Source organism: Capra hircus, chromosome 1 (genome assembly GCF_001704415.2).
Source record: "Capra hircus breed San Clemente chromosome 1, ASM170441v1, whole genome shotgun sequence".
Lineage (NCBI taxonomy): Eukaryota > Metazoa > Chordata > Mammalia > Artiodactyla > Bovidae > Capra > Capra hircus.
The window spans coordinates 101,802,068-101,818,258 of NC_030808.1; the positions used below are offsets into that span (position 1 = coordinate 101,802,068).

The window sequence follows — 16,191 nt, forward strand, 5'->3', positions numbered from 1 at the left end:
AAATCATATTGTTAAAATTGACCTGTCATAAAATAGAATTCCTTAGAAACTCAGTGTTCATGAAAGAAGCTGATAAAGTATGTCTTGGTATGGCTATCCAAGGCATTACATATTTTGAGTCATTTTCCTGTGCTTCTTGGGAAAGAGCAGAACAGTTAATCAGATATGTATATTATAGGTAAAATACAACACATGTATTTTTCTTGGATTAGAATTTCTGTTAATATAATTTAAGTAATGTAATTCAAACCTAAAATTAACCCCAACTATTAGTTTGAATTTATATTGTAGGTATAGATTCTCAGACATTCTGGGGGAAATAATTACAGTATTTGTAATATAAGCTTGTTTTATATATTCTGAAAACATCAGAGAAGTTTGCTAATAATATAAATGTTTTAACTCTGATTTGTTTTCTCTTTTTAATTAGACAATTTTCCTATTGTGTCATAAACAGTTTCATAACTTAAGACTTTTGTACCTAGTGCAAAGTCTCACATACTTTATGAGGCAGTGAGCATAGAAATGGGAATACCATTCATCACTTTATTCTCCTTAATGCAAAGCTGGCATATGGTAATGTATCAGTGGATTAGAATGGTCATAAAAATCTCAGAATTTAGTGAATGTAAGTATTAGAGCTGGGCAGAATTTCTTAGTTCAATGGTTGCTCATTGTCTTGGAAAACTTATGAGTTAAATGAGCTTTGAGTCTATATTTTCTTCTTAAAAAACTTATGTTTCATGAAACTATTTCTGATATGGGTGAATACTAAAATGAATATTGGAAAATATCTGATGCAATTTTAACTGAAAGTGTAGAATGGTTACATCTTGGAGATGCTCACTCATAGGGGCTACTTCATTACTTTCAAATAATTTATATTTAAATTTATTTAAAATTTCCTATTAGTAATTGCCAGCTAATATATTCCAGCTAATAAATATTACATTATGGGTGAAGAAATAAGAAACTGTTTAGTCCATGTGTCATGGAAAACTTACTGTCATTGTTGAAACCTCCACAGAATTAGACATAGAGTTCTATGCAACTTTACTGATTATTCTTAATGTGGAAATTACTTCAGAAAGATTTAGAAAGTTGGATCCTAAGAAGGCTTCAGTGTTCTTATTTTATTTGCCAAAGAAAAATGACTTTAAGTCTCTAGTAAATATTTATTTAAAGTGAGTAAGTTTTTCAGTGCTAAGGGGATCAGATTCATCTTAGAGCATCCTCTAGTCACTTTATTTTTCTTTTTCTTTACTGTTACGCATGAAACTTCTATTTCAGGAATATATACATTAGTAGCCATTTGAAATAAATCATAGTCTGTTTACTTAAATATGAATGAATATTCCATCATCAAAAAGTACTTTTTCCTACCAAAGATTGCCTAGAATCAAAATATGGAAATAGGATCAAAAAAGCTATTAATAAGTTGGAAACTTTAGGCCAGTTTTCATAATACAAAAACTATTTTGATATTTATATAGTTTCAATGATATTTGCCATAAATACAATAATAATTAGATTACTCTCAGGCATTCATTTTTATTAGTTGTTCCAGTTTTATGTCAACTGCATAGACTGGTATTACACAGACAAAATATATTTTACATCATATGATTAGAACTTAATTGATAATAAACTATCATGTCAATTTTTTCCAGTGATGATTGACATTTTTTAAAATTTATTTTTAATTTTTTTTGGCTAGTCTGGATCTTTGTGGCTATGCATTGGCTTTCTCTTATTGCGGTGAGTGTGGATACTCTGTTGTAGTGTGGAGGATCCTCGTTAGGGTGGCCTCTCTTGTGTGTAGCACGGGCTCTACCTGTGCAGGTTTCAGTAGTTGCAGCACACTGGCTCAGTAGTTGTAATTTGTGGAATCTAGAATTGTGGCACATGAGCTTAATTGCTCCACATGCTGTGGAATCTTCCTGGACCAGGGATCGAACCCAAGTCCCCTGCATTGCAGGGCAGATTCTTATCCACTGTACCACCAGAAAAGTCCTAAATGACTTATTTTGCAAATTACCTTACTAGTTCTTCAAGAACTTATATTCAAAATGACCCAGCCCTTCCCATCCAAATCATTCTTCACATTTCAAGAGTGCAAATTTGACAGAAATAAAATCTTTCCCCCCAAAATAGGAATGCAGCCACACAACTGAAGGCCAAAGGAGGTCACAGATAGTACACAAAATCCAACTAGCAATCTTTTGATTTATAGTGGATATTCTTAACATTTTATCATTAGAATTTATAATTCAGTAGCCAATGTCTATTCTTACCATATGTATTAGATGTATATAAAGTGCTCCAATAAAGATGCTCAAATCTTCAGCGATTTAAAGCAGACAAATTATTTTTTCCCATTTAACATTTTAGAGAAAATTTAATGATCCAGAGTAGATAGGTTCTTCTGGTCCACAAGGTGATCCAGGAGTTTAAATCTCTCCTAACTTCTTGTCTACTGGGGATACATGCTCAAAGCTGGCTTACAAGACCAATATATGTCTGGCTCATAGAAAGAATTAAATAGAGGATATGGGGGGAAGCAGTTTCTTCTTAAAAATCTAATGTGAAAGTTGCATGCATGAATTCTGGTCTCATCTCACTATTAATATAATTTAGTTACATCATTAATTTTAATGATTTAATTTTAATTTCTAATCTGAGAGATTAGAAAATGTAGTCTGTAGATAGATATGTGTGTACTTTATTAAATTTAGGGGACTCTGCCTTAAAAGAATAAAACAGGAAAAAGATAAACTGAAAAACTGACTCTGCTGCTGGTAAGACTGATAAACAGTGTTTTTAAGTAGGCCATATTGTTGCAAAAATTGACTTTTGAGTGTATTACCAGTGACGTTCCCCACCTCCATTTTATTCTTTCCACCTCCTGTACCAGGATTAAGATTCTTAATTACTGAATTCTCTTCACTCCTGGACATTATCCAATCTAGGCATAGTTCCTCCCTCTTCTCTGATTTCTTTTTAATGGCCATTTAATATAAGTCCAGACTTCCCAGATGGTGCTAGTGGGAAAGAAACCACCTGCCAGTACAGGAGATTAAGAGACATGGGTTCAATTCCCTGAAGAAGGGTATTGCAACCCACTCCAGGATTCTGGCCTGGAGAATCCCATAGACAGAGAAGCCTGGTGGGTTAGAGTCCATAGGGTCGCAAAGAGTTGAACATGACTCAAGCAATTCAGTACCCACAATATAAGTCCAGGTAACCTATATATATATATATATATTATATTGGGCCTTTCCCAGTGGCTCAGTGGTAAAGAATCTACCTTCAATGCAGGAGCCACAGGAAACATAGGTTCAATCCCTGTGTCTGGAAGAGTCCCTGGAGGAGGCCAATGGCAACCCACTCCAGTATTCTTGCCTGGAGAATCCCATGGAGAGAGGAGTCTAGCTGGATACAGTCCATAGAGTTGCAAAGAGTCTGACACGACTGAAGCGACTTAGCATGGCATGGCATACATTATATTATATCTTAATAAAAGTCACTTAATATAAGTCCGCTTAATGTAAGTCCCTTAATATAAAGCTTAATATAAGAATCTGCCTGTCAATTCAGGAGACCTGGGTTTAAACCCTGGGTCAATGGAATGAATAAGATTGAACATGCATGCACATACACAGTGCAAGTACAAATTCTATAATAAACACTGCCAACTTTGTCTGAGACACCCTGCCCTTCCTTGTTTGAATGCAGTCATGTTCCTGATGGTTTTTTGCTGGTGAACTTTGACAAGGGAGGACTGATATAGATATGCAATTTACAGTCAATGCTATATCTTGCTCCATAAAATGTGCACAGTGTTGTGAATTAAGTGAAAAAGTCATTGTCCTTGCTAAGTGTGCTCAGTCTCACCTGGGCAATATAATCTAGCATGCTGTGCGGTGTGTGCTTAGTCGTGTCAGACTCCTGTGACCCCATAGACTGTAGCCTGCCAGGCTTCGCTGTCCATGTGATCCTCCAGGCAAGAAAGCTATAGTGGGTGGCATTTTCCTTCTCCAGGGGATTTTCCTGACCCAGGATCAAACCTGGGTCTCCCGTATTGCAGGCAGACTCTTTACTGACTGAACTAGGAGGGAAGCCCCAAGGAAGCAGGGCTTACTGCTATCCTTAGGGTAAGGATAGTGGTAATATATAAGCTAAAGCAGTACTGTAACACAATTGTAAAATACATTGTTATGAAGGGGAATGGGGAGACATTAACTAATGTTCTTGAGGACAACTAGAAGAATTCAAATAGTCCCTTTGGTAGAAAAGTGATGTCAACTGATACTAGAAAGATAGATAGAGTTTGCATTGAAGAAGGGCAATCCAGATTCTGGACCAAATCATCACAGGTGTGAGAGTGAGAAAGTGGAAGAGCTTAACCGATAGTTACGGCAGGAGAGTGGGTTCACTGAGGATGTCAGATGAAATGGCAAACGCAAAATTTAGAGTGTAAATATAAAGTTAAGAAGTTTAGATCTCTATCTCCAGGCAGTAGGTGCTATTGGAATACTGCACTGGGATTAAAACAAGTTGCATTATTTGCTGGGGAGTGGTAGATGAATACTTTAGGGAAAGAAAGAGAAAATCAGACTAACTGGATTCTGGAAGAGAAGTTAAGCCCGACCTGGGAAGCCCCATTCATTTATATCTCTCTAAATATGTATATCTATTTCTATCTACCTGTATGTCTGTATTATAGTTTCATTGTCCAATCATTCATTGCTGTTTTATAGGAGCATGATTGACCTTTGTATATCAACCTTTTATCCTGTGATCTTGTTCCACTCACCTCTTGGTTCTAAAAGATTTCAGTTGGTTTAATGAGATTTTCCACTTAAATAATTATATGCTTTGTGAATTGAGAGGAAATTACTTTACTCTTATTTCTATATCACTGCTATTTATGTACTAGAAATTCTCCTTTATATCTCCCAAGGTCTTAAGAGTAATCCATGTGTATACTTCTTTTACTGTTTCTGTTTAAACTCATATTCAGGATGCCTCAAGAAACTAGTTACTCTACTCTGTGTGACCACTTTGTTTTAATATAAATTCCTTTGAAAATGTAGTGCCTTGACTACATGTAGAACTCGTACTAACCATTTCAGAGTCAAATTGTACTCTGTGGTAGCAGAGCTGTAATAATGATAATGGACTATGTGAGCACACATAATCCTTATAATGACCCTATGGGTAAGTGTTTTTATTTCTAATTTGTAGATACAGAGACTGAGGCTTGAAGAAAATTAACAAATGTGCCCAGAGTTTCTCAGACATATGTGTTATAGCTGGTATGTGTATGCAGGGCTCTTGTTTCAAGTCCTTTGTCCTTAAACATTATTTTAGCTTAAACCAATAGTGCAATAATTGATATCCTATATTTTTCCTGTTTGAAAAGTTAAGTATTTATGCAATAATTTTTGATAATAAAATCAGTGCTGTAAGTAATAAATAAAATGTTGATTTTATTTCTGTGCTACTTATTTATATATCTATACTTTTACACTTTATTCTTAGGGATTTTGTTAGTTCTTCAACTTTAAGTTTAATAACAAGACACAGGAGATTACTTATTTAATCATTGCCTTTTATGAAATATTATCTGCCAGTTGTCATTTCCTACAAGTGTTTTTCAAATCCTAGCTTACAAGTATGTTTCAACTTTCCAGTCAGAGTTTAAATTTTGCACAATGTATAAAACAGTAAATGAAACAGCATCTATATGGTAAAAGACATACAATTTTGAAAAGGGAAATAAACACTATAAATAAGTACTTTTATGTTCTTAGGCTACTTCATAGCTTCCAGAAATCAAAGACTATCTGAGAGCACAATTATTAATTAACCTAGATTCCCAGAGAGAGATTTACACAACAGTTTTCAGGGTTAAGTTTTTTTTATGATTGCACATTGAACAGAAGTTTATTAAATACTGATAAGCTGGTGAGAGTGCAATAAAACTTTATGAGTAGCTCAATTTATAGCTGAGCAGTTTTCCCTGATCATTACTTTGGCAGCCTTATTCAACTCTGGTACAGCAGAGCAGAAAGAACAGAGTATGAAATAAGGTAAGTTTACCTATCATATTTCTTTGTTACATTTGAGTTTTCAAGTAATTGTGTGTGTATTCCTTTAATTCATGTTAACAGTATTCCTGTCTATCTTCAATTGGTTAAAATAGCAATAACATATTTTCATTTTCCATATTAAATGTATAGCCCCTTGTACTAAAACAGGAAAAAAACACTTCTAAAATGTTTTAAAGACAGAAGAATATTTTCTTTGCCCAGCTATTCATTAAAATTGTCAGACCCACGTAGAATGATAGAAAGTTTAGTTGAATTGTTCTATATAGATGAAAATAAAGATAAAATATATTTTGAAATTTAGAGAAATACTGTAGGCATGTTAAATATATATTTAAAAAAATATATGCAGGATGGAATGCTACACTTATAAAACACTCAAATCTTTTCTAGCAAATTTCTTTAAAGACGAGTCATTAGTGATCTTTAAAATTAGTAGTAAGTATTACTCATTTTGAAAATAAATATACAGAGAAAGGGCATCAATATATAATTTCTCCAAAACTATTTTGCTTAAAATTACTGCAATCCAAAATACAATTACTGTAATTACCACCTACAGCTTATGAACAACTTTAGTACTAATCGTTTATAAGTACTCATGTAAATAATTTAATTTGGTACATTTTTGTTCTGATTTATTTAAATTAAAGAGGGTTAGCTTCATGACAATATGCTTTTTTTTTTTTTTGGATTTCCCTTAACAAAAGAAAAGAACAGTCATTTTTATTGGCTTCTTGATCTCAAAATGAAATTACTTTGTGTGAGAGTTAAACTTATTTCAAGTTAAACATTAAATTCATTTCTGTTGTTTCTCACATAACTTTGAGCAACCGGGATTCATTTTCTAAACAGCCTTTTAGATCATGTTGCTTTATTTAAATTTATCTTACATTCATTCAAGTTCTGAAGATTACTGATGCAATAAATAGCTTTCATATCTATAATAGAAAATCATAAGCTAAAACTGAGTGCTAATCTTTCAACTTTCAACCATAAGGTATATTTTTAAAATTGAGCTTAAACTAATTTGATGTTAGGATCTGAACTACTTTCATGATTCTTGCTATTAGGAATGTGACAGTACAATGGAGGAAATTAACACGTGCTTAAATGATTGCAATAGATATACTATATACTGTTGTAAAATGGGAAGAGAATAGATTTAACTCTGCTTCTGAAAGTAAGACAACTTTCACAGATGATATAGTATTTGAACTGGGTGTAAACTGGAACTAGAAGAGCTGGTGTGGAAGAATTGAAGAAAGATTAAACAGCATGTACTAACGCATGTTATCCAGAAAAAAATATTTCATTGTTGGAGATAAGGGTAAAATTCTGAAACTATTCCGGAAGTAGAATCAGCAAGACTTGTTGAGTGCTTTATTGTGGTAGAAAGATATGGAAGAGAGAAAAAAAGTTTTTAGATCGAGACAGCTCAGTATATGAACTGATATAGACAGAGGAGAAAGGGTGAGTATAAGAGTGCAAAAAGAAAAATTGATTTTATTTATTATTTATTTTTGATAATTGAGCTTCTTTATCTTATTCATTAATAAAATTTATGTGCTGCTTACTAGGTGTCAAGCATTGTTTTAAGTACTTTATAAATATTAACTCATTTAATTATTACTATTATTATTTTACATTTCAATATAAATTAATTTTTTTTTACTTTACAATGCTCTATTGGTTTTGCCATACATCAACATTAATCTGCCACAGATGTACATAAATTCCAACTCCTGAACCCCCCTCCCACCTCCCTCCCTATACCATCCCTCTGAGTTACCCCAGTGCACCAGCCCCCAGCATCCTGTATCCTGCATCGAACCTAAACTGGGGATTCATTTCTTATATAATATTACACATGTTTCAATGCCATTCTCCCAAATCATCCCACCCTCTCCCTCTCCAACAAAGTCAAAAAGTCTGTTCTGTACATCTGAGTCTCTTTTGCTGTCTCGCATACAGGATTATCGTTACCATCTTTCTAAATTCCATATATATGTGTTAGTATACTGTATTGGTGAAGTAAGCCAGAAAGAAAAACACCAAAAATTGATTTTAAAACCAGCAATTTATAAGAGAACTTACTGTGAAAATTCTTAATTTCTATCTAAGTATATTCTATCAAATTAAAACATATAGCAACATAAAATATAGAAAAATCGTGGAAGCTTAAAGACAAGGAGAGATAGATTATGATCAAAACTAAGTTAAACAAATAGGCTTTAAGATAATTACAAGAGAAGAGTTCTTCTCTACCTACATTTAGGCACCTCTGGACGGTAACTCAAATACATATTATCTGAAATAAATACATTTTTGATTTGAGAGTCTGGTATATTTTGCTATTTGAGAGCAGAATTTGGTGATCATGTAGTTTAAATGCTTTTTTAAAGCAACAGCTCCTAAATGTATAGCATATATATATATATATGTGTGTGTGTGTGTGTGTATGTGTGTGTACGTGTCCTATATATATGTATTTTATACATTTTATATTTGTATTATTTTATATGTTTATATTTATTTTATTTGCCCCACATTTATATTTATATACTCTTCCATACTTTTTACTTTTAACTTTGAAGCCGCACAGTCGTGACCGAACCCCGTGGACTGTAGCCCACTAGGCTCCTCCGTCCGTGGGATTCTCCAGGCAAGAGTACTGGAATGGGTTGCCATTTCCTTCAGGGGATCTTCCTGACCCGGGGATCGAACCCAGGTCTCCCACATTGCAGGCAGAAGCTTTAACCTCTGAGCCACTAGGGAAGCCCATACTTTTCCATAATATCCTTATAAGAAAGTAGTGCTGGAATTGCAGAGCAATAGTTATAGTAGGAAGAACTGGGTTTTTTGACTTTGAAAAAATAATATTTTCTCTAAGCCTGAAGTTCATAAATTAACAGTGTCTCCTTCATACAGTTGTTGTGGAATTAGGAACACAATATAAGTATTAGCTTTCCTTGACTTGAAAAACGCTCTAAAATGAGACAGCAACTAATCCCTCCTGGAAATTTTTTTCCTTTTATATTTTCATTTCAGTGTACTACTATAATGTTCATCGCTACTTCTGTCTTTTTACTTGAAATTGCATGTGTTGTTTACCCTTTTGCAAATGTGCATTATTTTAGATTGTAAACTGTTAGAGTTGTCTGGAGCTCTGCTTGCATTATGCTTAGTAGAAAAAATATATAATTTTATGATAATTATGTTCATTTATTCTATATTCTACATTTCAAATGTATATTCTTTTTCTTTCTTTAGATGGCAAAGAAGAAATTTTCTGAATTAGAAATTACTCTGATTGTCCTCTTTGCTATAGTTACAATAATAGCTATTGCCCTTGTTGTTGTTTTAGCAACTAAGACACCTGCTGTTGAAGGTAAATAATATTTAAAATATTTATACATTATAGTAGGTTGAGATAAAGTTTACTCTATAATAATTATGGATGTTGAAAAGTAATTTATAACATATATGAGATCTATATGAGATGAAATACTTGAAGAAAGATCTCAGGTAGGTTACAGTTACTCCAACTTTTTCTATCCATTATATTACAGATATTTCAATGAAGTGTCATTGCAATTAAGAAATCCATATGCTTTGATATTAATGGCCTTGCTTTAGAACTAGCAAATAGGTAAAAGAAACAAAATATGAATAAACAGCACAGTAATCTTCTATAGTTACCAGTGAGGTGCTTCTAACTAGCAGGAAATCTCATTAGTCGGGTTTTGCTCTAGCTTTCAGACACTTGCAGTCAGGGTTAGGAAATTTAAGGGGATAACCTCTTTGTCATAGACTTTTTTTTTTTTTTTAAAGAGTGAGGTCATATGAGAGAAACAGAGAGAGGTGAAACAGGCTTGAAGTGTTTATCATTTTTCCTGAATATTTATATCCTAATTTAAAGTTGATGCATGCTACTTTCATCCACCTGATCTACTTTTTCTTTCTTCATCATTCTCTCCTGATTAAATCAGAAGTGGAAAATGTATTGCAAATTATCTTATACTCTAACAATAGTTAGTGTGTTCTGCTGCTTCTTGTCTTGTTTTATAATCTTCTAGTAAACTGAAAGCTTGCTACATTATGAAGCAATCAAATTAATCTTCCCCATCGCTGGTTGCTAGAAAGTCCCTCTTTATTATATAGAGCTGGGATTTTGCTTTTTTCGCTATTCTCTTCTTTCTCTTCTGTTTAAGTATCTTCTTCCTCCTAACCTTTTTTTCTTCTCTAATTCTTGTCTCCTTCTTTGCATCCTCTCCCCATATATATTCCCCATACATATTTCTCCATCTTCTTTCTTCATCTCTAAAACACAGTTTGTGAGTATGGTACAGGAAACATTTTGCTTCCTTTTGAGTCTATCTTTTAAGACCTTCTGTGAATGTACTTTGATTCACTTAAGGAACAGCCACAGGGCTTTATACAGGTTTAAATATTGTTTGGATCATTTCCTTTCGGTAATTAGGACTTGAATTTGTAGGGGTTTTTAAAATTTTCATATATATATATTTGCGTTTACTTTCAATGTATTTGTTACTTGAAAATTTGAAAAGCAAATTTAAAACCGTGTTTTGTTTTACTGACCGGTTTCTTTCTCAGAAATCAGTGATTCAACCCGAGGCACATGCCCAAGTGTGTTGAACGATCCTATCAACCAGAGAATAAACTGCATTCCAGAACGATCTCCCACACAGGTCTGCAACCAAAGTCTTTTACATTTCTATGAATAGATATATAGTATGATAATTATATTAAGATAATTATTGGATATATTCCATATTTTAAAAAGTATAGCCATTAATTAGGCTGCATTTCTTTTTTATTTATGTGTGAACAGATGAGAGATAATGGAAATTACTGAGTCTGCTTTTCTGTACTTCAATTCAAAATAGCAAGTTAATATTTTTCCATACTTAAAAAGCTATTGTTAAATTTACAATTCTTTATGAAATTCTATCCACTCAAACTACTGCTTAAAAAGTGTGACCTTTGATAAATATAGAACTTTTAAGAAAGAATATCTACACTCTAATAGAGTGTAAAATAGAGTGTAACTATTTAAATAGTTTAAATATTTTAAATTGTTTGTGATGATGACATTAACAAGAAGAATCTGTGGAAAATAAAGTAACATTGATTCTTGTAACTATTTTTTAAATTTTTAAAACCATTTATTATTTTATTATTTCGGGAGAAGGAATTCAGCTGGAGAAAATTAAGTGTAAATAAATGGATTCACTTAACCCTAAATTGACTCTTCCTTAGTCATTATAACGTGTATGGGATTAAGAGGTCAATGAGTGAAGGTGTGTATGTGTGTATTCCCATTTTGTGATGTTTATATCAAAAGTCACATACACTCCAGATTCGGTTAGGTAATGACCCTCCAAAATGCTCAGTTCCCATTGAACTATCATTTTTTATAACATGTATGCATGTGCATGTGTGTGTGTATGTGTGCCCAGTTGCTCAGTCGTATCTGAGTCTTTGCGACTCCATGGACTGTAGCCTGCTAGTCTCTTCTATCCGTGGGATTCTCTAGGTGAGAATACTGGAGTGGGTTGCCTTTTCCTCCTCTAGGGGATCTTACCAACCCAGGATTGAACCTGAATCTCCTGTGGTTCCTGCATTTACAGGCAGATTCTTTACCGTTAAGCCACCCGGGAAGCCCCTGTGTATATGTGTACCTGATGCTATTTTAATTTGATGTTAAAAATGGGAAAGAATTTAACATGTGTACCGTTAGCTGATAAACATGGAGATTTAAAAAAAATTTTTTTCAAGGCAAATAGCCGAGAAAAAGGGCTCACAAGTATTCAAATTACAAAAATGTTACACTATTAAACTTAAATATTAGATTTTTTATCATACCAATGTTAACACACAGCATCACCATGTGACTCAAATTTTACTATAAACATATATAAATTTTCTTTCCCTTCATGTAACCTTTCCATATAGATCATAATATTGAGGAGAATTTATTATTTTACTTTATACATTAGATGTAATGGCAGCCTCTATTTTCAACAGCTAGCATGTGAACTAGTTTAAATAGTTTAAATCATATCAAACTAATAATTATCTGGAAATAAAGACCTTAAACATTTCACCTAGGCTTAAATTTAGAACCATCTCTTCTTTATAGCCTCACTTGCAATTTGATATATAATTGGTGCACAATAAATATTTTAGTTCTTCTGCACTGACTACATGGTAAAAGAACAGACTATAATTAATTATCTAGAGGGCAGGAATCTTGAAAATAACATGACCTTACAATAATGTATATTCATATGTAAATTTGATAAATCACAACTCAGAGCATTGATCACTGATGTAATTCAATTCATCAAATATTTACATTTCTTCAAAGTGAAAGGAACAAAAGAATAAATGATATTTTAGTACATTACATATTTAAAGAAATAAGTTTTTTAAAATATTCATTCAGACAATTATTATAATGAGTGAATGTTTAAAAAATAGAGACCAACATATATAATAACAGTACTAATCCTATGATTCCTTTAATAAATGTTTTATCAGACACTTTGTGCAGCTCGAGGTTGCTGCTGGAGGCCATGGAATGATTCTGTTATTCCTTGGTGCTTCTTCGTAAATAACCACGGCTATAATGCTGAGAAAGTAACATCAACAAATGCTGGTGAGAAGTGTTCTATCTGGGGTGATCCAACATATTTTAAGTTGAATAAAAAAAGTATATTCACATTTTTTCTTTGGAAAAATATCTTAAATAAAATCAAATAGGAACATGTACACAAGAATGTTCAAATTTGGTGTGTTAAGAACTTATTTTTTTCACAATTCTATCTTCCAAATTAAAAAAAGAAAAGGTGAGATCTACAATAAAATTAGAAAAAATATGAAAATATTTAGTGATTACTAATCATTATAAATAAAACCATAATTCATACAACTTTTTTTTTTTTTCTTTAAGGACTTGAAGCCAAATTAAAAAGGAAAGCTTCACCTACACTCTTTGGAAATGACATTAACAGCGTACTCCTCACAACTCAAAATCAGACACGCAATCGTGTGCGGTTCAAGGTTTGGTTTTTGCGTTTCCTAAAGAAAAGTTAATACTAAAGAGCATGTTATGAATATACCCTCTAACCCACCAAGACATTTTCCATCTTAATAAATGTCTATTCCAAAGACCTTATTGGACTAGTTACTCCACTTCTCTGAGCCTTCTACTCAGATAGAACTCAAGAACTAGTTCCTCTGGCAGTAGTTTCTAAAGAATTTAATAGTATAGTCAGTGTGAAATATTTGATACAGTGTCCTGAGAAGAACTAACACTCAATAAACTGTAGTAATTTTTGTTATTGAACTACAGACTGTGACAAAAGATTAGTTTAGAATTTAATTTAAGGAAGCTGTTAATTGTTCCATGTAAGTCTGACACACTCACTAGTTCTTTTTACTGGTATCACTTCTAGTCATGATTTTAAAGAAACTAATTTCTGCTTTCTTTACCAAATTGTTTGTGAGTATAGTCTTTTGGACTGGCAGTAAAAACAATATATCCTTTGTACAATAACTTTGCAACAATTTCAAAAAATTGTTTTTTTTAAAACAAAATTCAAATTACTTTCAGGACTTGTTAGTGAGTGATCATCAAAATACTGCATGGATAATTAATAATTAAATTCACAAAAATCTACTATTTAAGAATCAATATTTAATAATAGTTTCATGATTTTTTTCTATTGGTCAATAACAATTATATTTGATATAGTACCTTTATAATTAACTAATTCTATTAATTCCTTAAGAGTATTTACAATTTATTTTTTGCATAGCCATTCAACAATGTAAGTTAAGTTTATGACTAGATTAATAACTCATCTATAAAATCATTAGATTTATTGTTTTGTATTTGGAACTTGCATTTAATACCTAATTCAGAACTGAAAAATTCAGTAACAGTTTTGAATCAAATAATGCTAATTTTAAAATATCTTTGCAGATCACTGATCCAAATAATAGAAGATATGAAGTTCCTCATCAGTTTGTAAAAGAATTTAGTGGAACTGCAGCTTCTGATCCACTATATAATCTTGAGGTTATACATGATCCATTTAGCATTAAAATTTCTAGAAAAAGCAATAATAAAATTTTGTAAGTAATTATCTTATATTTATGTAAGTTTAAATAATTGATCAATTTTATTGTATTATCATAGAACCACAAAAGTCTCATTTTCAGGGCATTTTCAGAAAGAATAAATTTCCTTCCAAAAGAGGATGGGCGTACATGTTTTTAAATATTATAATATCAAAGAAGCTTTAATTTCTTGTGGATGAAATGTACCAGAATATAAAGTATAGAATGGGCCAACCAAAGTTGAAATGAAGAGAGCCACTATTACAATTTTAGCCTTGCATATACTTGGTATACCTATAAAACCTTATATGTCTTTTCCTTGTTATCTATCATATTCTCTTTCAATTGGTAGGATCAAATAGTTACTATTCAGAGAGGGAATGAATTTCCATAGCATAAGAGGATTTTTCATTATGTGTATGAAATTAATTGAATAAATTTACACATAATAAATTAAAATAGCCATAGATAATAGTTTAAACATTATGTGAATACCTTCATTATAAATGTATTTTGAGGGACATTTCTGGTAAAAAAGTTAGTAACTTTCAATATTGCTGCTCTTGAGTTTCCAAGAAAGGTTAATTGGATGATCAGGACTTAATCTCAGCAATTAATTTTCATAAATATATTTTAATAACTTGAAGTTGATTTTATGTTAAATCACAAAAGAAATGCTATTTGACATTTTGCATAGCTTATATTTGATATATATAAAACATGAAACCTTTCTTTTTCAGGAAAAATGATTTTCAACTTAATTTTTATACATGTATAGAGGTATAGAAACCTGTATAGTACTATGTTTTAAAACTCTGTCTCTGTAGAAAGTAAAATCTGGGTTTGAAATTTGGTTCTGCTGCCTACCAGTTTGTCACCTTGAAAACATGAGTAAATTTGTCCAAATTGTGCCGTTTGTGAAATGAAATTTATAATAGTGGTTCTGCTTCAGTATTGTAGTAACATAAAAGGAGAGAAATGCATTTGAAGACTCATATTGTTGATGATGAAGCAAATTGTGTTGATAAAATTAAGTTCTGGTTATGGTACAATTCATGTGTTCATAAGAAGTAATCACAGCTAAAGACTGACCTATTTAAAATGAAATATTCTGGATGATAACATAGATCCATATTTAGTAGAGGATTTTATATATTTTTAGCTCTTTTATTATTTCATGCTCTAGGTTTGATACCAGCATTGGTCCCCTGGTATACTCTGACCAGTATTTACAGATCTCAGCCAGACTTCCCAATGAATACATTTATGGTCTCGGGGAACATATTCATAAGAGATTTCGTCATGATTTATATTGGAAAACATGGCCAATTTTTACTCGGGATCAACTTCCTGGTGATGTAAGGATCTCTATTTTTTGTTATAAATAAAATAATTATATTTGACAGGAGATAATTCTAGCCTTTTTGTAACCATTATTTTTTGTTGTCAGTGATATATATTCCAGAAGCTTCTTTACTTTAAGGGTGAGGATTCATATCAAAGTCCTAAATTAACTAAATAAGTGAACAACAGATTTTATGAATATTTTAAAAGGTATTTCTAATTTATGAATGTTTTCCTTTGACTTTTCACTTTTATATTTTATTAATCACTTTTCAGTTACTTTTGTACTTACACTATCTAGGACTAGTTATTACATAAGAACACTTCCAAACACTTACCATGTTCAACATGGTTTTGTATACGTGCTGTCTGTCTATCTAGTGGACATCATGTCCTGCAGCTATACCTACCTTTATCTCTTCCGTAACTGATAATCTTTCTTAGGTTCACATATTTTCACAAGAAGTTAGTTTTTTATTATTTATGCATATCATTGATAGCTCATTTGATCTCACCTCATAAGAAAATTTCCCAAACTCCTCTATGCAGAATTAATCTTTATTTTCTAAAATACTTTATTCAT

The 16,191-nt window shown here is 31.9% G+C and overlaps 1 protein-coding gene across 1 annotated transcript in view; it reads left to right on the forward strand.

Annotated features, from left to right (window-relative positions):
• Positions 9,387–16,191, forward strand: part of SI (sucrase-isomaltase) — a 108,998-nt gene continuing 102,193 nt past the window's right edge. Inside the window, exons 1-6 of the mRNA XM_018053782.1 lie at positions 9,387–9,504; positions 10,731–10,825; positions 12,681–12,798; positions 13,093–13,202; positions 14,128–14,279; positions 15,451–15,622. Of these exons, the coding sequence (XP_017909271.1) occupies positions 9,387–9,504; positions 10,731–10,825; positions 12,681–12,798; positions 13,093–13,202; positions 14,128–14,279; positions 15,451–15,622 (765 nt within the window). The remainder of the gene's footprint in view (positions 9,505–10,730; positions 10,826–12,680; positions 12,799–13,092; positions 13,203–14,127; positions 14,280–15,450; positions 15,623–16,191) is intronic.